General features: G+C 35.2%; 1 protein-coding gene across 5 annotated transcripts in view; it reads right to left on the bottom strand.

Annotated features, from left to right (window-relative positions):
• FSTL4 (follistatin like 4) overlaps positions 1-27392 on the bottom strand; it is an 816112-nt gene that overhangs the window by 757828 nt on the left and 30892 nt on the right. For all 5 annotated transcript variants that reach the window (XM_074290936.1, XM_074290937.1, XM_074290938.1 and 2 more), the window contains exon 3: positions 9118-9151. In XM_074290936.1, the coding sequence (XP_074147037.1) occupies positions 9118-9151 (34 nt within the window). The remainder of the gene's footprint in view (positions 1-9117; positions 9152-27392) is intronic.

The following is a 27392-nucleotide window of genomic DNA, read 5'->3' as shown; positions in this document are numbered from 1 at the left end:
GGAAAATTGAGTCACCTAAATCTGCCTTTAGACCCACTTGTACAGAGTCTTCCCAAGTTGACAGGCTTCATTTGACATACCCCATATTTTATCATCTAAGGACCCAGTGGAAAACACATGCCTCAAAAACTGGTGTATCACTTCACTTTTTCCATTAAACAAGTCAAGCCTTATGGTAATTGATTTCACAGTTCCTTTCCTTACTAACAAATTAGTGACCTGGATTCATCTATATTCTTTCTAGGTATAAAATCCACCTCTAATGTTTACTGTGTATTTAACTTTTAGCTCTCCATTTGTTAATCTATACAATGAGGGGTTGACACAAAATGGCCTTTGACATTTCTTCCAGCTCTACATCTATGATATATAGTGATTCAACCTCCATTTAAGCATTTTTCCAAGGAAAAAAAAAAACTTAAATCAAGGTGGCAAAAAGTAGAGTGAAACCATGAAATGGATGCTTGAGCACCTGCCACGAAGACAAATAAGTACAAGTCACATGAGAATAGTTTTTTTTATTGAAATTGTAAAGCAAATCTAATCATTCTTCGTCATGACAGCACCTCAGATTCTAAAATTCTTTCAGTAAAATATTTTTACCATAAACTTCATTACTCTAAAACATAACTTTCAAATACATGAAACAAAGCTGAGATTGTCTAAAAATAAGTCTCATTCAGTCTTAAGAAAAATATACAAACTGACTTTAATATCAAACTTGTCCTATTATTTTCTGTAAATTTCCCAGAATTTGTTGTTTTTATTTACATAGTTAGAAACTATATGTACATTGTTCTTGCAACTTTGCTTTTTTCATTTCATAAGTCTTTTTAAATTTCTTAATGTACCTCAGATTTTTCATTTATAATGGTATAAAATATTTTATTATATTTATACAACAATTTATTAAGCCATTTCTCAATCATTGGACATTCCAAATTATTACTATTATAAATAATGCTGTTGAAATTATTTTTACACAAACTTTTCCCCTTTCATTAACATTCTTGGGATATAATTCTAAGAATGAAATCACAACATCAAAGGGCATGAGCATCTTTACAATAGTTATCATTTAACTCAATAATATTTTCCAAAAAGACTACACTAATTCACACTTCTAACAGGGAGCTGTATGGTATGCCTATTTTACCCACACAGTTATACTAGTTTTGAGTTTCATTTTCAAACCATCTGCTAATTCGATAGTTGTACAATAGACAATCAAAATTGCTTAGATTTGTAGTTCTATAATCATTAAACAGTTTAAAATTCCTCATGTACATATAATTGATAACTGTACTTTTAGAACTACCTCTCAGACACTTAAAATTGCTCTCATGTCCTCCCACCAAGACTTGTCTTTTTTTCTAGGTAAAATATTCCTAAGTCATCTTACTTAGTGCTGGTGTGAAGAACATATCTATTTCCCTTGATTATCCAGGAAAACCTCCACTAATAGGTTCTGATTTATCATTATTCTTTCTAATATGTGTACCCAAAACAAGATACAATAGTCCAGAAATGATTCAAGTAGAAGGGAGTATAATTGAATTATTTTTTAACTTCTATCCATTCCTTGTTTTTCAAAAACTATATCTACATACATACACAAAATGCATTAACCAAACAATTTTGAATGCCTTAACAATTGAGGAAAATTATTAGCAGTATTGATCAAAAATCACCCAAAAGATTTCCATCAAAATTGTTTGTCTAATATAGAGAGCTACCACTGCTTGTCAAGAGGACATATAATGTCATTTTCCAATCAAATCATCTAGAGTTAGAATAATGAGACTAGAAGCATGCTGACCTATGTTCAGTGGCCCTCAAACTTTTAAAATAGGGGGCCAGTTCACTGTCCCTCAGACTGTTGGAGGGCCAGACTATAGTAAAAACAAAAGCTCACACTTTGTATCTGCCCCTCAGCCCATTTGCCATAACCCAGCAGGCTGTATAAACATCCTCAGCAGGCCATATCTGGCCCGCGGGCCGTAGTTTGAGAACCCCTGAATGGTCTAACTCATGCTTTGCAATCTAAATAACTAGATAAGTTAACTAGGGCAAAAAGAAGTAATGTAACTTCTCTGAGACTTAGTTTCTGTATTAAAAAAAAATAAATCTCATCTTACAATTCTGCTGTGATATATATATATATATATATATATATATATATATATATATATATATATATATATATATATATATATGAGAGAATGTGAATTCACACATCATTTTATAAATTGTAATCTTATTTGGTCATTACATACAGTAAGGCCTATGAGGTAGTGCAAGTACTATTATCATATTTTACAGATGAAAAAACTGAGTCTCAGATAAGTGAGTTTCCTAAGATCACATAGCTGGTAAATGACAGAGCTGGGATTCAAGCTCTTATCAAACTCTGATTGCAATAAAGGCAATTATTTTCCTCCTAGCAAATCTAGTGTCATTTCGCAATACCATGTTGTATCCCAATCTGTGAAAATAAAGGGATTAGGCCAGAAAATCTCTAAGCCACATTTTCTTCATCATTTTAGAGTTTGTATGATTAGTTGATTAATTCTGGAACAAGTAAGTCTGAACAAACTTCACTTCTACAGCTTGTCTCAATCAGCTGGGAAATGAGAATAAATTTTTTTAAAGTTAATTTAGGGGTTGGGGGAAATCTAGGTGGAGTGAGAGAAGTCAACCTCAACTTGTTCTAATGTAAAGACCACAGGGGGTAGTTCATTGTTCCATTAAGAGTGAGAATGGAAATGAGTTGTAGACTATTTTCCCAGATGGTAACCTTGATTTGAAAAAGGACCTTCGATTGCCCTAGGCACCATCAAATCTGGACATTTTACAACTTCCCTCTTAAAATACCATATATTTGCAGCAGTAAAAGATGTTACCCATGAAGAATCAGGGAGTTTATTAATCTGTTTCATGGAAGATAGTTAGCCACTTCACATTATACCAAGATAGATTAGGTAAGCAACTGTGAGATCCAGGAAACATCTGCTAAACAAAATCAAAATTAATGGTAAACAGAATGGGATTCTTAATGGCTTTAGCTCATCCAGATGCAGAGAACAATAAAAGGGCTATTAGAGACAGCTGCCAATTAAAGACTAAATCCAAGTGCTTTCAAAAAGGAAGGTTGGAGCTCACTTCCCACATTCCCACGAACTGCTATGCAGTTGGTTTGGCACTTACACACCTCTGAACAAACCTTATAACTACCTTGGCTGCACTCCTCTATTGCTCTCTGCCCTTTTCCTTTAACTGAGAAAGCATCCCTCCCCCAGCTGTGATCTGCATCACCATAAGGCAGAGGCTGCACTTACCTGTAATAGCACATTGAATAGCTTCCCGGGATGCTGGGTCAAACAACATGGCATTGGGGCCTGCCCACACACTTGCAGGCCCTAATCACAGAGCAAATCAGCCAGGATAGCTCAGAGATAACCCCTCGTTTCTGAGAGGCAGATGACAAGAACTAAAATTGAAGTAACCACTTGCTCAGCTGTCTGGAAGGCTCCCTGCAGCTGTAATTGAGGGGGATGGGAATCAGTTAGAGAAAAGTATTGGTTTCAGGCAGATGAATTCTGGCAATTACAATCACTATTGGCCTCACACTTCTGAAACTCTAAGACAAGGAGGAGTTCACCTTGGTTTCCCTGCCTTTGGCCAAATCTTCAGAAAGGATAGAGAATCCATTTTAGGGATAGATGAAGGAATTATGAAAATAAGAGGCATTAGAACACAACTGCTCATCACATCCAAAGAGAAGTAGGGACAGGGAAAGGATAGTGCTAGAAATTCAGATATAGAACCTTAAAGAACAAGGTTTCACCTGCTTATAAAAGGAACTAACTATTGAGCTTCTTGATTAACCTTGACAAATATTTAATAAATATGTAATATACAGGGACAAAAATAAGGGAGTCCCCGGATTCAAGGAACTGACATCCTACTGAGGGGGAAACTATATCTATTCAGGTTAGTAAAACAAAGTAATGTGGAGTTGACTTCAATAAAGGTCCGAAGTATGGAGATAGACTTAAATTGAATTTTGAGTGAACAAATGAGCAAGAACGGAATCCCATGAACAAAAAACAGCTTAAGCAAAGACAAAGAGGAAGGAGCTGGTCATATACTGGGAATAATAAAAGTACCTAGAACCTAATGGCATGTCTTTGAAAGATTCATGTCAGAATTTCCTATCATCTGTACCTAGAGCATGCTTAAAATTTAAATAGCAAAAAAAAATGGGCACCTAAATGATACAGTGGATGGAGATTGAGCTCTGGAGTCAAGAGGACCTGAGTTCCTGAATTCAGTCTCAAACATTTACTAGTTGGGTAACTCTGGACAAGTTACTTAATCCTAATTGCCTCATATATGGGGAAATGATGGGAAATCAGTATGTAAAGAGGTTATAACCAGATTACTGAAGACATTCAAATGCAGTTTCTATTTTATATTCATTTCATCCTACTTAACCATCTCTCAGATTTCTCACTTTCCTCTCAGATTCCTTTGCCAGACCCTAGAAAACCTGGGGGAAAAACAACCAAACTGACTCTCTGGATTGCATTAGAAGGTCTTCCACCAGACAGGTCTGCTGGACAGCATTTGTGTGCAGAGAAACCTTTTAGATGAGATGAAGAAAGAGCAGAGTTGTTAAACAACTTCCATCAATTAAAGATTTAATGAACCTTGCAACTATCATCTCAGAGAAAACTCTTGTTCCTACAGCAATAAGTCAAGCCCCTCAAAAGCAAATATTTCAGTTCCTCTAGCTGCTCTGGTCCTGTCAGTGCTAATGAAGCTCCAATACCCCAGGTTAACCACAGTTATTTAAAGCAGCAAATCTTGGAGCAGCAGCTTCTCATTGACAAGTCAGGCACTGAACTGAAAGAAAAACTACAAACAGAGAAGCAGGAGTACACTTCACAGAATACAAGCTTCTTGAAGGCAAAGACCGATTAATTGCTATTGTTAGGCCATCAGTACCCAGCACTATTCCTGGCACATAGGAGGTACTGAAAAATGTTTGTCAATTTATCTAGCATGTCAACAGGAAAAATAGTCTGGTACTACCAGATTTGCTCTGGGATTTACCAGTAACTTTTCTTCCACTATTAACAGTACCCTCTCATGTTTCATATAATCTCATGAAGCATCTTTGAATGATTCACATGAGAATGTCCATCACCTTCTATCATCCTATCAAAGTTAGAAGTGAAACAAAAGTAGAACTAATGACTAACCAATGACTTTCCTGAAGGTCAGTTTGCAGGTAATCTTTGAAGGAGGCTCAAAAAAGGTGATTGTTATATTCAAAGACATTCAGTCCTAGCTTCATTGTCCCTTACTGTCGTGATCAATTCAAAATGAACATAATAGGATCAAAGACTTAGAAAAGGTCAACTAGTTCAATCCTGTTAATTTATGGATGAGCCATCAGAGGCCCAAAAAGTTCAAGTGATTTGCCTAAAGCCACATTAGTAGTAACTGATAGAAGGAGAATTTAAATCCAGGCCCTCCAACTCTAATGAACTTTCCAATGTCATACTACCTCCAGAAATCCCAAAACACTAGGGGAAGAAAAGTTTAAACATAAAATTTGTCTTTAACTTAAAGTATTTGCTGCTAGACTATGATTTACTTTTATTTAATGACAGAAAAATGTATGCATGCTTCCATCTCTCTACTTTTCTCCCCTCTTAGTACACACTGTGATCTTGAGAAGATTCATAGCCTAAGGCCTTGGATTCCCAAACAAATACGCCTTAGACAGAATGCCTGTGGTGTAACTTCATGACATTAAGGAAGAGATTTGACTGTTTCCACATTCATGACATAATAAGTAGCAGATGAATTATGCTCTCTGGAGCAGGTAGGAGAAAATGTTATATAATATCAGGTCACATTTCCTAAAAATCTGTGTTGAGAACTGATCTGCCATAAAAACAGGATGATTTGTAAGTAACAGAAATAAGGATGAGGATTCTTTGAATTTTCCTCTGAATCTTATTTTTCAAGAATTTTGGTGACAAAGGCAGCAAATGCACTTGATCCCTGTCTCATGCCTCTTAGGTGTCCCTGAGTAATAGAGATGGCTGTTCTCCCTCACATTACAGCTGTGAGATCCTTATCACTCAATATATAGTTCTACTTCATGAATTAGAAACTCAGAAGAGATTAAATTTATACTCAATATAGAGATATGGAAGTGGAATATAATTTCATGGATATAGGGGACCCTTAAAGGAATTCTCTCTCCAAATGCAGGTCCAGTGACTTCTTTGTAACTTTTAGTCCTTGAGAGTTACTTAGAACACTGATAGGGTTAAGTGATTAGCCTAAGGTCAGTATGGTCAGTATGTGATAAAGGTTAAATTTGAACCCAGATATTTCTGATTGCTAGGATAGCTCTCAATTCACTACGTCATGCTGCCTTTCACATACTAAAAACATTGCACACTCAATGTTATCAGACCAATAATAGCAATTATGCATTTCCCTTGCTGTTTTATCTTCTTCTTTCCACCTTATGCCATCCCTGTACCTTGGAACGTTTTGGACAACACCTATGTTATCGAGTACCATGCCATGAGCTAACTTCCTTCCTCAAAGGATAATTCACAATTTTTGTAGCCTCTGGCACTGAACTCAGTTCCTATGACACATCAAGTGTTTCTAGAAGTACTATGGCCAATGAAGAATCATTATTAATCATAATTTTAGATATATTTAGATTTGACTCTTCCCTGCCAAAAGAGGAAAAAAGGAAGAGATATGCCATTAGGAACTCTCTAGAATAAGTGGCAAATCTATTATTACATAACCACTAAACACTAAATGAATTGTACCAATCTTACTTTGCATTTTTATGTAAATTTACTCATGAGTGTTTCAGTTATAAAGTATATTGGAATACTCCTAGAGTATGTAAGGAATTTATCCCCAAGGAGATGTCCAAGTCTTGGCTATACATTATCTGAACTGTGAAATATCCTTGGATCAAGAAAAGGCTGGGTACATAACTTCATTGTATTTTTTTAATGTATGAATGCATATAGAAATAGAGATGTCAATAAAAATGATTTAGTCAGTTCCTTGAACTTAGCCTGTCACATACCTTCTAAAATTGAGCACCAGATCATTATGGGATGAAAAGTAGTCCTGTGCCCTTGTGCCTTCCTCATTATCACTGGTTTCAAAGCCCTACATTTCTACTAGAATATACTACTCCAGGGAGATCATTAGGTCCAGATACTGGTTGGGGAACTCCTTCATAGACCTTAAGGAATATCTAAGTCATAGAGCTGGGTCAAGCTTTGAAAATTGCATCTCTAACAAGGAATGCTTCTTTCAATGTTTCTCATTCTGTAACTAGATTATTCAAGCAGCTATGTCACCTTGAGAATGACTGTGCTAGATGTAGAGAATTAGGAGAAAGGTATCACCAAGAAGTAAGCCAGTTTTCTCTATTTCAAACAACTCTATTGATAGGCAAGGACAATAATAGGAACAAAGCTCACTAGTTAAGGGACATTTCAATTCCCTTAATTTTGCCACTGAATTTTTATTTCACCTAATTAGTAGTAAATACCAGGATACAAATGATAGGAGGTCCAAAACAACAAAACAAAACAAAACAAAACAAAAAAAAAAAAAAAAAAAAAACAACAACATTAAGGGCTAAAAACAAAACGACAGAAATTTTATAGGAGTACAGTGGATTCCCAAAAAAGATCTTAACTGATATGTGGCAGATAGAGGTGGATCTTTAGTTAAAATCAAAAGCTATATAGGCCACTCTCCAGGATAGAGACAAAACAAGTAGCAATGGATCCAAACTAATCACACACACACACACACACACACTTAAAGTCAGATGGAAGAGAATTGAGAGGTCATGTATTTCAACTCCCTCTTTTTCTAAATAAGAAAAAAAAAATTCAAGAAGTTAAATAATTAGCCCCAAGTTTGACAAGTAGTGATTATCAAAATGAGAATCTGAACACGAGTCCTTAGAGTCTAAATCTAGTGCTTTTCCTCATGGGACCACAATGACCATATGCAGTCTTAAGGCACTAAGATTTTGGGGACACCTTCTATAATTAGAAATAATTAAACACAATAATCATAATGCTTAAGAAGGGCGAGAAAGTTATTTCTAATCTGTTGGTAAGTGTTCTGGTAACTGGAAGATGACAGTATATCTCTCTCATATCTATATCCCTGTCCGTCTGTCTCTGTCTTTCTGTTTCTTTTGATTTGTTTGCTTCTCTTTCTCTCTCTCTCTCTCTCTCTCTCTCTCTCTCTCTCTCTCTCTCTCTCTCTCTCTCTCTCTCTCTCTCTCTCTCTCTCTCTCTCTCTTCCTCACTCAATAGAGGGTCTTTGCTACTAAAAGATTTTTTTTTAAATGAACAAGAATAATCCTCTTGTGCAACCAGAAGATCACATAGGATTAACACTCATGTGATTCCTCCTAAGAAATAAAGTCTTGCTAGAAGCAATAATGGAAGGTAAAAGAGGACATTATTGTGCTTTCTTGATAAGTAAAAATAAATTAATTTAGAGACAATTTACTCTCCTTTTGCAGCTCAACTGACTTTTTTTTTTCAATAAGCCTGAGTACAAAGATTTTACATGGTAGCTTCCTAATCCTCCTAGCAACTGAAATATCTTAAATTTGTGGCAAGAATATTCTTCCTGGATAAAGCCTGGTTATTATCATGCCACTTTCAATCTGGAAGCTTGACACTTTATTCACTTATGAAGTTTCTAATCATGTAATACTAGAACTTGCTCAGAAATGGCAACTCTTTAGACTTCAATTCACTTCCCAGAAATTAGGGCAGAAGGATATGATTTTTTTTTTTATAAGGATATGATTTTTAAAGATAATTCCTGGAGATCACTTCTCACAGAATTATACTGATCAATGCATAAGCTCATTATTTCACAAACACACACACACAACCACTACCACCACCAAAAAAGTTATGTGAAATTCAAACAAGAGGAACCAGCAAATATGAAATCTCCTTTAGCTGCAGCAAATAACTTCCCAATGACAACAGCTGCAAAAAAAGAAATCTTTCTTACCTTTTCTTCTTTCGACTTCAAGGTTTCTAAATTCCTGCAAAGAAAGGAAAAAAAAGAGCTTATAGTTTTGAAATCCACAAGAATAATACACATGTCCATATCCCTGAAAATATCTGACTCCGGCTATTCAATAACTTAAGGTCTTAAAACACTATAACATGTCTTCTAACAAAATTTGAACTACCAAGCATATAACAAAAATAAATATTGGAATATTCTCTTGAGGTGAGGAAGGGAAATAGTGTCTCTTCCATTAAAAATAAAAGGATTGAAAAAATTTATAAATATAAACTTTCAATTTTATTAAGCATATGGAATTTTGTCAACAAATAAATAAGATTTTATTAAATACTTACTATAGACCAGACACTGCTAAAGGTTGAAGTTAGGAATATAATAATAAAACAGTTCTTGCCTTTTAAAGCAATTTATATCCTATCAGAAGGAAGAGCATGCATATAAATAAAAGTATATACAAAATATATTCAAAATAAATAAAAGGCAAATTTTAGGGAGTTCACTAGTAGTTAGGGGATAGTTTAAGAAAGGCTTTATTTAGAATGTGTTACAGTAGAGTTTTGGAGAAAGCAAGGTATTTTAAGAGGCAGAGATGTAGATGGATTCCAAGCATTAGGGAAAATAATGCAAAGGCTCAGAGATGGGAGATAAATTGAAAGGACTGTAACAAATCACATATTTTTCCCTGCCATCTTCTTAATTGTTGAGAAAACTTTCAATCTTAAGGAAAAGTCAATTGCATTTCTAACTTAAAGACCATATCTGAGCAAAATTATGTTCTTGGCTCACACAGCACTGTGTCATAAATCCCCATGAATAACATGACAAATAATTCAAGCAATATATGGTTTGACATGAACTACTTCTAGAAAGCCACTAGGTGGTCCTTTCTTTTCAAACATTAACACATTTTACAGGCAATTCTCATAATTTCTATTTGCTATGTTCCATAAAAGTCTTCAGGAACACTGCTTTAGTAAACACCGAAAAATACAATGGTTAAGTGACTGTATCTCTAATAATGGCATTTATTCTAACATTTTCCAAAGCAACCCAACAACTTTCCTCTTCCTTTTCTGGGAGTACTATGTTGTTTATTCATTAATAAAACTCAAGGCTAACAGCACTACAGCTTATAACTAAATAAAGCTTATCTAACACAGATATTTTCTCTGTAGTTTATAGAAGTAGCATTCCTTTGCCAAGGAACAGTAGACAGTATTGTATTTGGGGGTCATTATAAACATCAAAGTCATTTTTTTAAATGTGAAAATGTGAAAAATGTGAAAAATGTAGCACTAAAATGGCTAAATGGACACTGATTTACATTATGAGAGGTGAAACAAGGCAGAGTATTTCTTTGGCCCTAGTCTTAGCTGAGAATATATGCATCCTATATGACTGTGTGGATTGATTTATGATATAAATTCATCAGCAGGCAAATTCGCACATATGGAAACTAAGAATAATGAAGATTGATCGTACATCAACAGCTTAATTTTCCCTTGAGTAATTTTTCAACTGGTAGGTGACACGAAGGGACAAGATTAGGGAAGGTTTGAGAAAAGATTAGAGCATCATCTCCAAAACAGTTTTAGTTCATTCTGGTTATTTTTCTATGTTCCATCCAAATTGAACACAACTCAGATTTTTCCATTTTGCTGCTTCTGTTCACATTATACAGGGAATGATGTTTCCATACCTTCCCACAATCTCTCACTCTTTAACTGGCTAATATTCTCTTCATCCTTCAAGGCTCAGCTCACATAGGATGTTCTTCCTGAAATTTTCTCTAGTCAAAAGTGATACCTCTCTCTTCAGAGTCACTCCTTCCTATACTTTGTAATTCTCCTAAGCCCTTTATTATATTCTGCTTCTTGTCATTATTTCTATCCCTTTGAACTATAAGAACTGTGTTTCATTTGTCTTTTATCTAGCTACACCAAGCATAGGATAAGGAAGGAAAGGAATACTTATATAGTACCTACTACATGTCAGGCACTATACTTAGCACTTTATAAATCCCATTTGATTCTCACCACAACCCTAGAAGTAGATGTTCTTATTATCCTCATTTAACAGCTGAGAAAACTGAGGCAAATTGAGGTTAAGTGACTTTCCTAGAATCACAGAGCTAGTAAGTGAAGCTGAATTTGAACTCAGGTCTTCCTGAACTATATGCATGTTTATAGAATTAGAAAAACAGCATTTTTCCTAAAATGAATTTTTGCCCTTGTTTTAATTTGTAAAAATTTTTGTAGACATGCTTATTGGTCAATAACAACCACAACTAAAAGCAATAATCCCAAATGTGGTCTTGATGAGGTTCAGATCCCCTCCATTCCTGGTTAGGGAACCAAATGATGAGGTTCACTGCAGGGCAGAGAGTTTTGGTTGGCACAAAGGTTCTTCATGAAGGAATTTATGAACCTGAAAAGTTAGACTGGCAAAAAAAAAAAAGTTAGACTGACAGCCTTTGATAGGAAGACTGATTTCCTCAGTAGCAAGGTTCTGACAGAAAGAGATAAAGTTCCTAGCAGAGAAATCCTGGAAGAAAGGTAAAGAGGAGTATAGTCCTGTTAGGGAAATAGGTGAGAGAGATAAAGAGGGGTTAATGCTGAAAAGAGAATGTCTTCTCAGCGGGCAGAAGATCCTTGCAGGCAGCTATGCCAAGGAGAGACAGGTTCCTTGGCATGGCATGTTCCTGCTTTGGGCCTCTGCAAAGAAGTGCCCCAAGATGACCCTTTTTATAAGGAATTTGAAACTTATTATCTTGGCTAGGGGCTGAGGGCAGTTTAAGTTGAAATCAGACCGATCTTTGAATTGAATAGAAATTTTCCAATTGAAGAGTAGTCCTGGATTAATTTCCAACTCAATAGAGGTGAATAGTAATCTAAATCTCCAGCTCAGGCTAAGTAGGAGTGATCCTGAACTCTATTAGTCCCTGGGGCAGGTCTTTCACAAAGGCAAGGAGAATTTCTCAAGAGTTCCCCCCAAGTCAGAACATTATCGGGGTTCCCCCATCAGTCTGACCAAATCATGAGATGAAGAAAGAACCAGAAGGGTTTTTGACCCCTTATTTTGCATATGAGAAAATTAGAAGTCCAGAGAAAGATTAAATAAGTTGTCTAAGTTGATATTGCAAAGAAGGAAACAAGCATTTATTAAGTGCCTACTATGTGCCAGGCACCCTGATAATTACTTTTCAGATATTTCATTTGATCCTTATAACAACCCTGGGAGCTAGTGTCTATTGAGGAAACTGAGGGACACAGACATTAAACAATTTGCCCAGGATCATATAGCTAGGCAATATTTGAGGTCCGATTTGAACTTAGATCATCCTGACTCCAGAGCCCAGAACTCTAATGATTATTTGACCTAATTGTTGTACATTGCAGAACCAGGAAACAAAACCAAACTGATAGCAAATTCGTGGTTCTTTTTGCTATTAATAATGAGAAACACATATATGAAGGACAACATCCTACTGATACATACTGCAACTATTCAGGGTTCAGATTAAAAGCTATCACAAAATCAATATGGAGGGGAAATGAAATGGCACAGTGGATAGAGCACTGGTCCTGAAGTCAGGAGGACCTGAGTTCAAATCTAGCTTCAGATACTTAACATCTAAAACTATGTGACCCTGGGTAAGTCACTTAACCCCAATCACCTTGTAAACCCCCCCCCCCAAAATCAATACTGACTTTTGAATTAGTATTATTGAAATATATCTAGTCTTTTAGATCTTTCAGCTTCCCTTATCCCAAAGACTGAATGACTTTGGCCTTGTGAGTTTAGTTAAACTAATATCAGATGACCATTTCTACCATGAGCACAGAACTTCCATTTTTGTCTTTATCCATTCTATTTTTTTTTATTTTACAGGCACAGGACCACTTCACCTTCCAAAAGGACTTTTAAATTCTACTTGGATTCTATAGCACCTGATGTCTTCCTTTCTTCCATTCTCAGTTCTCAGAAACCTGGGAAATCTGAGGTACATGATCTAATTCTCAGTCACCAAGGAGAACTCATGTTTCACCCCAGTTTGAAGCACCTTTCCTGATTTCTTAGTAAGATTCAGCTTAATATGTCGGAGAAAAGAAAACCCACACATGTCATTTATTTCCCAGACAAACTCTAGGAAGGTATTAACCCTCCCTATAGAGAATAGACCCCTGAGCCCACATGACAAGATAGCTGTCTTAAGTGTCCTCTAATTGTTTATATATAAACACAATGTTAATTCAAACACAGCCCTTATGGTACAGGTTAGCAACTGTCTTGAGATCAATAAATAGACTTTAAAATTATCAAGAGAAAGGGACAATGGGATTTTCTGCCAAATTACTTTATTTCAGAAAAATAATATGTTTTTTCTGTCTACTTCTCCACTTTTGTCCCCACCAACAGTTACAACTTTGCTTTCTCTTTTCCCTTCTACACTCAATCTTACCCTTGGACTACAAAGCTTTTCTGTTAAAATGCATCTTGGTCCCAACATAGGTTGAAGTGAGGGGAAAACCCTTCCCTAATCAATTCATATGACACTTACTAAATGAGGCATTTCCTGTGATTTCTTATTCTCGTCTTGCCCTCCAAATAAACAAATCAATAGATTGATAGATAAATGCCTTGTATTATACATAAAAACCACATACACACATATATACACATATACACATGTACATATATATAAAAATTCATATCTATACATACAAATAGCCTACTATGTACAGACACTGTCTTAGATATTGTATATAATTGTCTTAGATATCGTATATAAAAAAATTCATAAATGACAGTTTAAAGTCAAAAGTTTATAGTTTATAGCTTATAGTCTAATTTGAGGAAGTTGAGAAACTCCCAAGTAAATAGAGTAAAAATGTTAAGAGCAAGAGATGAGGTTCAGCTGGGAAGATCAGGGAATGCTTCATAGAAAGTCTCTCCTTCCTCATCATCAATATTTTCTAAGCATTCACAATATGTACTCTGGAGGGCAGAATGTATATGAGGGAACAAAACATTCAATGAGGCAATAGAGAATACAACAAAATACCACAATAAAGACAACTCATCCTCATTAATGGAACAAAATAGCTGCTGCACAAAAAAAGGAAACAGGCACCAAAAGTCAACATTTTAATGATTTACCAGATCAAGGAGACTTGTTGTACTGGAATATTCTTCACTTTTGCTTTTTGTATAAAATATCACAATATATTTTAGGGATGTCCTCTAAACAACACAAAATAGATCCTTTACCTTAATTTTGATGAGATTTTTTTTCTTTTTGTTTTAAACACTCAAAAACAGAAGCAAGAGATACTTTTAGTCCTTTGAAAACATGGTATTCTGTGTTAGATAAGAATAATGGAATATGTTTTTTCAACCCATTAGGATTTATACTGCTTCAATTCCCAGCTCACCCCTAATGCTTGACTTGGCATGGACACTGAAGAAACATTTATTGAATAAATCAATTAAACAAAAATCAAATTCTGCAAACTTTTAATTATTACCTTTCATTGATTCTATATTATGCTTTGAGTCAAATAAATAAATACTCTTGGAGACATAGAAAAAAACCTAAAAGAACATTTCACATATATATCATGAAAAAATGGCAGGAAAGTGGTGTTGACAGAGATACACTGGGACAAGTTACTCTAAGACTCAAATACATTGCCTGAGGAAGAAATCATTTTCTGCAGAAGCCCTAAATTGGACGGTTATAAATGAGGGTTAGTGCATAGACTGTATTTAATGACTGCAAATTTCTTTAACTAAATATCTAATTTTATCATGGCATAAATCGGTTTTTTTCTGAAACGGGGAATTAATTTCAAATTTTTCACTCACCATTCATTTCATAACCTTTCTATGAATATGATAGCCAAATCATTTTAAATGTCATTTAACCAATACAACAGCTTTATTCCTTATTGTGGTCTTTCAGAATCTTTTATCTCTTCATTACAGTATTAGGAAAAATAAGTACAGAATTATAATCTAATAAAACAATTTTATTGTATATTTCAACTACAAAAATCTTCATTTTAAAATCAATATAATGTGAATGCTGAGTAATATGTTTTCATGACCCCAAAATATATTACAGATTTTCAACTACTAAGAAACAGTTGGGAACTGGTACTTGAGACATATTCTTGAATTGTATGTCAATCCTCTTCCTCATCTATGAGGTCTTCTGCCATAAAGAAAAAATGGGCAGAGGCCTAGAACTATGTATGAAAACATTGGTATAAATTTATCTTTTGAATTCTTGCAGCCGGAGTCCAGTTCCTCCAGGCATAGGATTTTGATTATGGTATTCAAAAGTAACATGGGACTCAATGATATCTCAAAGAGGCACTCATCCTATGAAAGTTATAGTGATGATAAAAGTGTCAGTAACTGTGAATAAAAAGTAAAATACCCTAAGTATGCTAGTATTTGATAAGTCAAAAAATATAAGAATAGGGACAAACACAGTGTCCCTCTCTTTTCTGTTTATCCTATATGTAAATTATATGTACATTTTGTCTTTTCTTTCCCATCAGATTGTGAACTCCTTGAGGACACCTTTTTGCCCCAGCACAGTGCCTGGCATATAATAGGGGTTTAACAAATATTTATTGACTGACTACATAAGCTCTAACTTTTCAGATATTATACAAAGAATTAATGTAAGTTAGTTCATCATCCTTTGGCCTCTAAATGTCAAAATTATGCATAAGAATCCAAATACAGGATATTCCCCCCAAAGTCTTTAATAACTTTAAACTACATATAACTGTTTGGTAATATAGTTTCATGTTGATAAAATGGTAATCTTGCATACATTTTTAAAATTAAATCTAAAAGGCATCAAACTTGACAAACAAATCTTACATTTTTCATGTCCTTGAGATAATTTAAAACTTGGCCTGCTAGACCAGAGTTCTATAAGTGTGTACTCATTTTAGACTCAGGTTTTTCAGTTGGAAATTATCACATGATTTTTTAAACATCCACAATGAAGGAATAATGCATATGAAATTAAACAAAAGGAATCAAGATGATACAAACAGAATCATGGGATTTAGAGTTGATTATTTATTTAGTCTAAACTCCATTTAGGCAGTCATTCCTTTCACAAAATCAACCATATTTATTGACTATGTGTCTGGCACTCTTCTTTCTGAGTGGGTACTGGGGAAACTCTCTAATAAGTGGAGTTGAGCCTTCACTTAAAATATCCACAACTTGGGGACTCATTTATTTTTTTTCTTAGCAGACTATCTTCCTGTTGGGAACTTTCAATTCTTAGACAATTTTTCCTAATAATCCATTCAAAATTTGCTTCTCTTCAGGTTCATTCCTGGGTTCAAATTTTGCCCTTGGATAACAAGTAGGACATATTTAACTTAGTTCTATCTTGATGTACAGTGTGAAGAGGGAACAATAAAGGCCTAGTATTTAGGCCATGTATCATCTGCCTGTTAAAAATCCTATATGTAGAATCCATTAGAAATTAAGAGATAATTTTTAAAAAATCTAGTTAGCTGAGTTCAAAGGACTCAGGGGGGCTGGAACTGAACCTGAGGATATATGCAAAGTTCAATCAAAGTCTTCTTCAATGATTTTTAATTAAGAAAGAAATGCTGAGTTGCAGATAGGAGAGACCAGCAACAATGTTTCCTTGAATTTTCACATTTCCTGATTTAGGTGAATGAACATCCTGAAATTGTATCCCCCAGGTGACTGGATGAGATCAGAAGCATCACCGAACAAGTCCTACCACCAGACAAATAAAAGTCAATAGAAGCAACAGCTGGTTCTATTTAAAAACCCAGCATGGCAACTGAGAGGATCTGCTTGATCCAACTCAGCAAAGAACTCAAAGGAGTGACTTGTTCACTAACTATACCACACCCAGAAGTGAACTTTCTAGGAGATTCTGAAAAGGGGGGGAAAAAAGGACACCCAGGACCAAAAGGTGTGCTTCAGCCCTATGTGTTCCCTATACAGGTGCCTCAATATCTGTTTTAAATTTTCCTTCAGTAATGTTGTATAATTTGAAGCAACCACTAGATGTGTGAAGAGGGGAAAGTCATCCCCACCACATATTTCAGGAAAATATTTTGTAATTCTATACTTGCTCTATATTTTCTCAGCAAAAATCTCTTTGTAAAAGCTATTTGAGGGGCAGCTAGGTGGCGCAGTGGATAGAGCACCAGCCCTGAAGTTAGAAGTGTAATATCTGGGTTAGCTTTCTGGGGGACCTCCTGACGGGCTTTGGTCTCAGCAGGTTCGACACCACGAGGATAGTCAGGAATAGAGTTTAAAGTCTTTATTGTCTTCTTCTCAGTCTGTCTCCTTTATAGTCTGTGTCTGTCACAGTCTGACCTAGTCTTGATCTTAGTGCAGAAGGCAGGAGAGCCACCAGGAGGATGGTTAAAGATGGAATGTATCATTTCCAGTCCTTCTCAGCCCTTAAATACCTCAGAATGATTACATCATTACAGCATACTAAATATGTGTGAACTAGAGAACCATCATCTCATCAATTCCACTGAGTTAACACCCTGCTGTAAGTATCTTTGCTTCAAGCATTCTTTTCTCAGCGTTCCCCCAATATCTTCGGTCCTCTACAAGGAAGATCTGAGTTCAAATCTGGTCTCAGACACTTAACACTTCCTGGCTGTGTGACCCTGGGCAAGTCACTTAACCCCAGCCTCAGCAAAAAAAGAAACAAACAAACAAACAAACAAAACCTAATTGATATTAGCAGGCATTTAAATGAACAAACTTTTATTCACTTCTATGTGCCAGATACTATGCTTACTGATGGGGAGATAAATCTTATGACAGATTTCTCTCTATATTTGTAAATATAAAGATATATGAAAAAGGAAAATCCCTCAGGGAGTTTAATTCTAATAGGGGAAGACAGCATCTAAAAGTAAACTGAAAAGAAGGAGAGGGAAGGCAGGATAGCGTAATCTGCAGTCAGACACACAGCTGGGAAATGAATTTGAAATGTCAGGCCTGAGAAGGATGCAGAGGTGGAAAGATGTTCCACAGTGGAGATTCACAAAGTTGAGGTAACTTCCAGAGTGAGAAGGCAGTTCAAGCATAGAGAAAAAGCTTAGAGTGTCAGAAGCAGAGCTGAGAAAGGAATGAAGGCCTAGAACTTCCCTCAAAATGGAAGGTCTAGTAGAAACTCGCCTATGGACAAAGGGACAAAGTAGTAGTTGAGAAAGCCATCTAAGGTGAGAAGTTCAGAAGGCCTGAGGTAACTTCTGGGGTGAGAAGCTGGCGAATGGTAGCAAAGTCCAGAACATAGGAAGCAGAGTCAGGAGAGGAAATCATCTTGTTTCTTAATATAAAGGAGATATCATTTGGCTAAACTGACATTAAGGGAGAATATGGGATAGGGTTTCATAAATAACAGAATCATAAACCACCATTCACTGGGAATTATTCCTACAATCTTGAGGGGGTTATCATTCACTCTTTGGGGACACAATTTGTCAGTGCAAATGGAAGGTTGAGTTCAAATGAGTTGCTACAAATATGAGTAAACATTATTAATCCTCATCAGAGTGCTTTAAATAAAAAAAGTTATCATGTCCTCTCAAATCTATTTTGAACTCCATACCCCCAAATCTTTCAACTGATCCTCAAATGTCAGTGTCTCTAAGCCTCTCATGGTCAAAATATAGACATACATTTAGTTTGTCAGTATCTTTCCTGAAAGGTTGTACCACATATGAAATAGGGCTTCAGATAAGGTCTGGCTAAGGCAAAGGGCATGGTCATCATCATTTCCCCTTCTATATTTGGGATTTTTCACCTGGAATCTACAGATCAGTAGACAGCTTGATTTTAAGAAGTCTGTGAACTTAAGAAAAAAAAAAATTCACTAACTCCTAACTTAAATTTAAGTTTATAATTATTTAAAAACATTATTCTGTGAAGTAGTCTGGAGACTTCTGGGTCCATAACAGAAAACAAGTTAATGTGTCTTTTCTAAATAATATGCTTTGATCAAATGCTGAAATGAATAATCCAGGAGACAGCAGGTCTTTGGAACTAGAGATAGAGAGCTTTGAGATAGAGATGCCTAGGCCCCTGCAGTCTCATAAAGCTGTCATACAAAAATGCAATAAATATTAGCCAATATTGTTCATCCTTTGTTCTCAAAGAAGAACAATGGCATCAGGAGGGTGGTGTCTTGATATGCAAGTGAACTGGATTTACGTGAGGCAAGGATGTATAAAGTCGCCAACCTCACTCTCTCCTCCAATTATCAAAGTCTAGTGGCAAGACACAGATCAGGACAACTGGAAATGGCCAACAATGCTATTTTAGGTCTCTAAAAAAAAAAAGATAGATTCTTCTGATTTCTCAGTTTATGAGACAGCATCCACTCAGGAATTCAATGCAATATAATAAGAAAAAGCTTAGAATTGAAATAAAAGATGGGCTACTTTGACTTCACAAAACAATCAATCTAGGAGGGGAAAACCTTCAGAATTTCTGACCAGAGCCATAAACCAATGAGATCACTGGTTTTGGCAAAATTTTATCTCCTAAAGGATTCAATTCAAATTTGATGCTAATCAGAGAGACAACAGACAGAAAAATAAAACTGAATACTTTGGGCTTCCATGTGTTTGCATATGGGAATACACATCAAATTAAAGAGATGTCTATTAGACCACAAAATTTCTGAGACTTAGGCTGCAATGAGCTTTACACAATAACCTGCTTCTCTCATCATCTGGCATAGCTCCTACCCACCAAGCTTATCTGACCTTTGCCATCATTTTTCTTTAATTGACGCCTTTCACCCTAAACTAAATAGTAGAAAGCAGCTGGTGTGGGGTGCATAGTACAAGCACACACTGTATAGTTAAGCCTCCTCTACACAGCTGTGCAATTTGTTTCTTTGCAAAGTGGACAAAAAAATATGAAGGTGAAGGCGGAGGACAGATCATTTCCTGCTGCAGAAAAAGAACAAGGAGTCCTCCAGTATTCATTATCTTGGTCCTTAAACATGGACAGATTTAGCTAAAAAGTTCTGGCCTCCTTATGTTCTCCTATCTAATAATGAATGGGGTTGGAAAAACACAATGCTGTGGAAAAATCTAAAATAACTGAACCAAAGATGTTTAAAATTGAGAGATTTTTATGAGGACAAAGGGAAGATTTCTAAGGAATTTTTTATAGCAGCTGAATCATTTCTACTGCTCTAACACTATCTCTCTGATGCACAGAGCACCTTAGTTAAAAAACCACAACAAACCCACAACCATAAATCCACAAATGCAGAATATGAAATAAAGAAAAAAAATCTGCGTAGCTATAAACTATCTTCAGACTTCTATTGAACAGCTTAATGGATTTTATATTTGCCCAATCATTGGTCATAGGAGTGACCTTAAATAAATCACTTTCTACCTTACTTGACAAAATAGTGACACTACAAAAGCCACAAAGGCTAGAAAGAATTACATCAAGTCTAGGCATAAAGAGGCCTCTAGGGGAAAAATAAAACCAAATGACCAAGAAGCACTAAATTAATTAATGAGTGGAGATTTTCTTATAGGATGGAATAAAAGGGGAAGAAGTAGATTGACTCCAATTAGAGAAATAGACTTGCTGTGATATGCCCTTTCCCCTTAAAGTTTTTTTGAGGCTGGGGTTAAGTGACTTGCCCAGGGGTCACACAGCTAGAAAGTGTTAAGAGTCTGAGACCATATTTGAACTCGGGTCTTCCTGAATTCAAGGCTAGTGCTCTATCCACTGCGCCACCTAGCTGCCCCTCCCCTTAAGGTTAAAAAAATAAATAAAAACAATAAAATTTGGGGGGGGGGGTTTCAACACAATATTTTCACACTGAGATCTCAAAATAATTTTCGGTGTAATTTCTTTTTTTTTTTTCTTTTTTTTTTTTTTTTTTTCCCCAAGGGCAGACCTAAATAAAATGTGAGATAAAGTAGCATTAATAAAAGTGACTAACAACTAATTTTCCTCTAAAGAAACTTCATATATGACTTTATATGACCAACTTCTCTCCTCCTAGACATTCTCTTTTTTCTGAGTTTCAGGACGGTAGTTTTGTTTTTGTTTTTGTTTTTGTTTTTTTCTTAAATGTCTAACTATTCTTACTCTTTCCAAAGCTTGGTCTTAGACCCTTTTGTCCCTATACTCTTTCATTTAATGAACTCATCAACTCCAGTAGGTTTTATATGCAGGTGAATTCCATATCTATATATTCAATCTTAGTCTTTACTGAGCTTCAATCCATAAGGACAATCTGTTGGACATTGCAACTGGTTATTTCATAGATACCTCAAACTCAACATATCCAAAACATATCTCATTATTTTTCAAAAAACAAACAAAACTCAAAACCTACCCCTCTTCTGAATTTTCCTATTTCTGACAAAGGTAACACTTTCTTCCTATTTTCCCAGATTTGTAATCTCAGCATTATCATAGATTCCTTAATACTCTCTTCATGAGGCCTTCATGACACTGCTATCTCCTGGCTCCTCAGAAGCTGACTACTCTTTCTCTAGCTCATTTGCTCATTTGATAGATATTTCTCCCCACCATGTCTTCTATAGTAGAAGATGTCCCAGAAGGCTCTGTCTTGAGACCGCTTCTTTTTTCTTTCTATACTATTTCACTTATAAAATCTCATTAGTTCTCATGGTTTCAAACTATCATGTCTATGCAAATAATGTCCAGCCCTCAAATTAGATGCCCTACATCTATAAGTTCCAAAACAGAACCCTATTATCCCCCACCCTCAAAAAAATCTTCCCCTCTTCCTAGCATCCCTATTATACTTGAGAGTCTTCAGTTACATAAGCTTCAGATCAAAAATGAAACCTGTTTGGGAGAGGATTCTGAGAAGACAGTGGAGTGGGTCAGAAAATTCCAAACTCTCCAAATTTCTATTACAAATAAGACAAAACTGCACCTCAGGACAAACATAAAGTAGTCAAAACAAAAAGGAATTGGGGTAGAACAGTGGTCCTCCTGTGAAACCTGGAGATTTAAAGAAAGACACTAGGAAGGAAGATTGGCCCATGTGGATGTGAAAACACCTCCCGGATGATTCCTCCAAAATAAAAAGCACTGAGCCCTGGAGTTAGGGGGATTGAGATGCAGTCTTGACTGGACACAGGAACTTTCACTTTCTGGTAGTGTGGAAAGTTGGGGAGGATTGAGGGAATCCCTGCTGATAAGAACAGGCCCAGTTGTGCTATAGAGACTTTTGTCCTGGGCAAGAAAGAACCAGAACACACCCTGGAGAATGCAGAAGGAGCAGGAACACTGTTGGCTATGAGCACTTAAATGAAGGCTAAGTTCTTAGTTTCCAGTTCCAAGACAGACGGAAAACTGAAGAAGAATCTGAGTTCCAAAGCACCATACTCCCACTACAGGAATAAAGGTGATTATGCTGCAGCCAAGCTCTTATTTTATTTTTAAACTGTGCAGGCAAAAGAGAAAGAATCCAACAGAGAAAAACAAGGTTAATCTTCTAAGGAAGATACAAAAGTAAAAAAAAAAAAAAAAAAAAAAAAAAGATTCTTCTACTTCAAAGAGTAACATCAAATGGTCACCTGCCCAAAAAGAATCCATAAAAGAATTTTTAAAAGACTTTAAAAATCAAAGGAGAGATAAGTACAATCCAAGAAAAACAAAAAGGTTATGAAAAGAAAGTGAAACAACCTGAAAAGGAAATCCATGATCTGTACTCTTAAAATTGCAAATGGACAAGGAGAAGCCAGTGAAATTATAAAAGACCAAGAAATAATAAAAACAAATTATAAGAAATGAAAAAAAAAAAAAAACAGTAGAGAATGTGAGATAGCTCATTTAAAAAAAAACATATCTGGAAAATAGATCAAGAAAAGAAAACATAAAAATGGGCAACAGAAAGCTATGGTCAAAAAAAAAAAAAAAAGAATCTTGATACAATAACATAAGAAGTAATTTTTAAAAAATTGTCCTGAAGTATAGAACAAAGGGGGAAAGTATAAATAGAAAAAAAAAACTACCAGTCAGCACCCCAAAAAAATCCTATGAGGAAAACTTACAGGAACATCATTACTAAATTTTGAAACCCTAAGGTCAAAGAGAAAATTTCACAAACAACCACAACAATTCAAACATGCAAGAGTTACCATTAGAAGCACACAAGACCTATTAATGTTTACAATAAAAGGTGGCAAGTTTTAGAATACTATATATTGAAGATCAAAAAAACTAAGGTTGCAGCCAAAAATATATCCGGCAAAATTAACCACAATCCAGAGCAAAATAAACATTCAAGGAATTGTCAGACTTCAGGCCAAAACAACAAACAAAAAACAAAACAAACAAAACAAAAATTTGATGGAAAATTTGACAATGAAAGATATGTTAAACATCAAAAACTAATTTCAAGAGTATCAATACAAACTGTTTATGTTTTATATGTGGAAATGTAAACCATATATCAAAGATTGTCATTAATTATTGGGTAGTTCAAAAAGAAATATTAGAGTAGAGCTATGTATGATGTGATACTAAAAAGCAAGAATGCAGGAAAAGCAAGGGAGGATAAAGGATAGGTTCTAGGGTACAGGGTAGGCAGTTAGATAATAACAAGGCAAGCTAATGGATAAAAAAATAAAGTAGAAGAGTCAGCAGGGATAGGAAACAAAAGATACACACAAACACTATAATAATGATCAGTAGTAGCATTTATTAGAAAAAAGAGCAGGGATTGTAATCATTGATTTCAAAGTTAAAGTTAAAATATATTTAATCAAAATATCAAAATAGGGAAACTGTATTATAAGTCAGACACATTAATATTATTTTAGACGATTCAAAACAACTATATAGTATAAGATGGGAATATTGATGTGGCAGATGAAGTGATAAATTGATGGATTTAGAAAAATATGGAAAGACTTGAACCTAAGAAGGAAGATGTTATCTTCAGAGAAACAGTGGCCAAACAAGCAAAATACAATGTGAATATATATGTGTATATATGTATATATGATTATAGATATCTATGTGTATATTCATATATTCATGTGTAGATATATGTAGGTACAAATTTATATGTACACATAAGCATATGTATATATATATATATATATATATATATATATATATATATGTAAATATAAATATATCTGTGGTTAACTGTGGTCTTCTAAGGGGGAGATGGAAGGGGAGAGGGAGAAAGAGGAAAAAAAAAAAGAATAAAGTAAAAAGTACACAGCAGAGAAGACAACCTATAAGGAAGCAAAGAAAAGATGGACAGTTCTGAATATGTGTTTTATTATTATACATACTTTCTTGACATGGAAATTTATTGTTACACATTTTTTATTCTCTCATATTCTGCTGTTCACATGACAATTTTTTTTCTTTTCTGTCTTTTTTTTTCTATTTTAAAGTTCTAAAATACGTACACTGTGAAAAAAAAGAAAGAAAAAAAAATCTTGTTTGGTTTTTAAAACCCTTCAAAACAGCATAGATACCTCCCAAATTTTTCTTCTTATACCTCATTCCTCCCTCAACTATGTTCTGTAATCCAAAAACTCCAAGAGTTCCCAATAGTTAATAAAATAATAATTTTATAATCATCTGGTTTGACATTCAAAGTTGTCCATAACCTAGTCCCACCCCCATCTCTCCAAGATGTTTATATTTTCGGCCCTATCATGTGAGGTGACCAATCCAGTGACACATTGGCTTCCTTGATGTCCTTTGAACAAGACACTCCATTTCTCCACTGAGGACATTTTCTCAGATTGTCACCAATACATGGAATGCTTTCCTCATCTCCATCTCCTGCTTCCCTGTTTTCCTTCAATTCCCAGTGCAAACCCCACCTTCTATAAGGAAGCCTTTGCTAATATCTCTCTAATTCTAGTGCCCTCACTCTGTTGTTTTTTTCTTGTGTGTAATTTGTTTATATACATAATTATTTCCTTATTGTTGCCCCCAATAATTTGTGAGCTCAAGAAGCAAGAACTGTCTTTTGCCTTTCTGTTTATCTCCAACACTTAGGAAAGTTATCTGGTACAGAGTAGTTTGCTTAACAATGCTGATTTTAAAAAATGATATCCAGTCAATTGTCAAATCCCAGAGTTTTCTACCTCTCCAACTCTTGCATCTGTCCCCTTTTCATTACTCATGAAGGTATTACCTTAATGTAGGTCCTCATCATATCCTTCTGAAGGCATTAACCTCTTGATTACTCTCCTCTCTTTAAAACTCTCTTCATTCCAGGCTAGCCTCCAAAACAGCTGTCTAAATGATTTTCATTAAGCACAGATCTATGTCATGCCTTCATTTCTATGGTTTCCAAGTCAGGAATTGGGAAGCAAAGGCAAAAGGGAAGACCTCCAACAGTTGTGATCAATCAGTGAGAGAACAGAAAGATGGGCTACACTCTTACCCCAACAAATAATGTAAACAACTACAATACCACTTTCGCCAGTCCTCCTCTTCTCTCATTTTACCTATAATTTTACCAGCAATCTGTGAGTCCCTTGGTACTATTATGATATATCCTTTTCCCCTTTCCCTCCATTCAATCACTTCCACCCCTCAGTAGTAAGTAACCCTCAGCAATAAGTAGATTCTGTGCTGCAGAACAGTGACCAGTAAGCTCTGTCCTGTGCTCTCTCCCCAGTTTTATTCTCTCAGTGGGAAAGCATGAGGAAAAGAGAAGCATACATGTACATATTGTGATTACATTAGTTTTTCACCAAAACATACTGCTTTGCATTTTCTGTCGGGACTATCCATCCAGTCATATGCTTCACATATTACTTCCCAATGTCTCCATTTTTATGGTTACCCCTCCAGTTCAGTCATTCATCACCTTTCTCTTGGGACTATTGCACAATGGCTTCCCTATCTTCATCTTCTTTCCTCCCTAATCCATGATTCATACAACTACATTTGCCCAAAGGACAACCTCTGCTCAAACTACAGTGGTTTCCTACAGATTAGAGGAATGTTATTTTATTGTTCTCTCATCATTTAAAAATTTCTTAAAATATCCAAAATTATTAGTACAGTATTAGTTCATAATTTACAAGTAAATATATATTGGGAATATGCATGCAAAATTTTTTGCTAGTAACGATATGTGATCAAAAATGTTTGTAAATTACTCCTGTAGTATTGGGCTGTTTATATGTTGTTACTTTCATTGCAATATGAGCTCATTGATGACAGGGACTATTTTTACCTTCCTTTTTTACCCTAGTACTAAGCAGGGGCTTGGCACATCTTAAACATTTAAAAAATACTTGTAGATTGTAATTTCTGTTATTCAGTCTCTCAGTCATGTCCAACTCTTTGTCTTCTACTATCTCCTGAAATCTGTCAGAGTTTATGTTTGTTCTTTCCATGATATTATCTTTCCATCTCATCCTCTGCTTACTCTTTTTCTTTTGTCTTAAATCTTTCCATACGGTCAATTCTCATTAGCTTCAGTATTTGACCTTTCAGTGAATAGCCTGAATATTTTTTCTTAAATATTGACTGATTTGATGACCTTGTAATCCAAATGATTCTCCAAATTCTTCTCCAGAATCACAATTTGAAAGCCTCAAGTCTGTCCTGCTCAACTTTCCTTACTTCAACTCTCACAGCCAAATATTGCTACAGGAAAACCAAAGCTTTGACCATACGAACCTTTGTCAGCAAAGTGATGTCTCTTCTTTTTTGGTAAGATTTCCAGATTTGAGATAGCTTTTCTTCTTTATACATGAACCAGTAAATACATCTCCAAAACTTCCTATTACCTTTCTTAAAATAAAATGTAAAGTCTTCTTATTTTTAAAAGTCCTTCACAATTGGGTCTTTCCATGTACTGCTCCATTTCCACACCAATATCTAGACAAATACATCTACTTGTTATTCCCCACAAGATATTCTATTTCCTATGTTCATTTAATGCCTTTGTAGTGGCTGCCCCCAGTACCTGAACTGTATTCCTTTCCTCCCACTTGCCTTTGACAATCTCTTACTTCCCAGACTAATCTCAAGTCTTACCTTACCTAAAGCTTTTTCTTACCCCTCTGCTGATCTCAAATACATTGTATTTATTTTATATTTATCTTGCATACATGCAAATATTGTCTCTGTGAATAAAATATAAGTTACCAGAAGGCAGGGATTGTTTAGTGCTTAAGAATAGAACTAACAAGCATTTTTATATC

Source organism: Sminthopsis crassicaudata, chromosome 2 (assembly GCF_048593235.1).
Source record: "Sminthopsis crassicaudata isolate SCR6 chromosome 2, ASM4859323v1, whole genome shotgun sequence".
Classification (NCBI taxonomy): domain Eukaryota; kingdom Metazoa; phylum Chordata; class Mammalia; order Dasyuromorphia; family Dasyuridae; genus Sminthopsis; species Sminthopsis crassicaudata.
The sequence above is the reverse complement of the archived record's forward strand: the minus strand, read 5'-3'. Positions and strand labels throughout refer to the sequence as shown.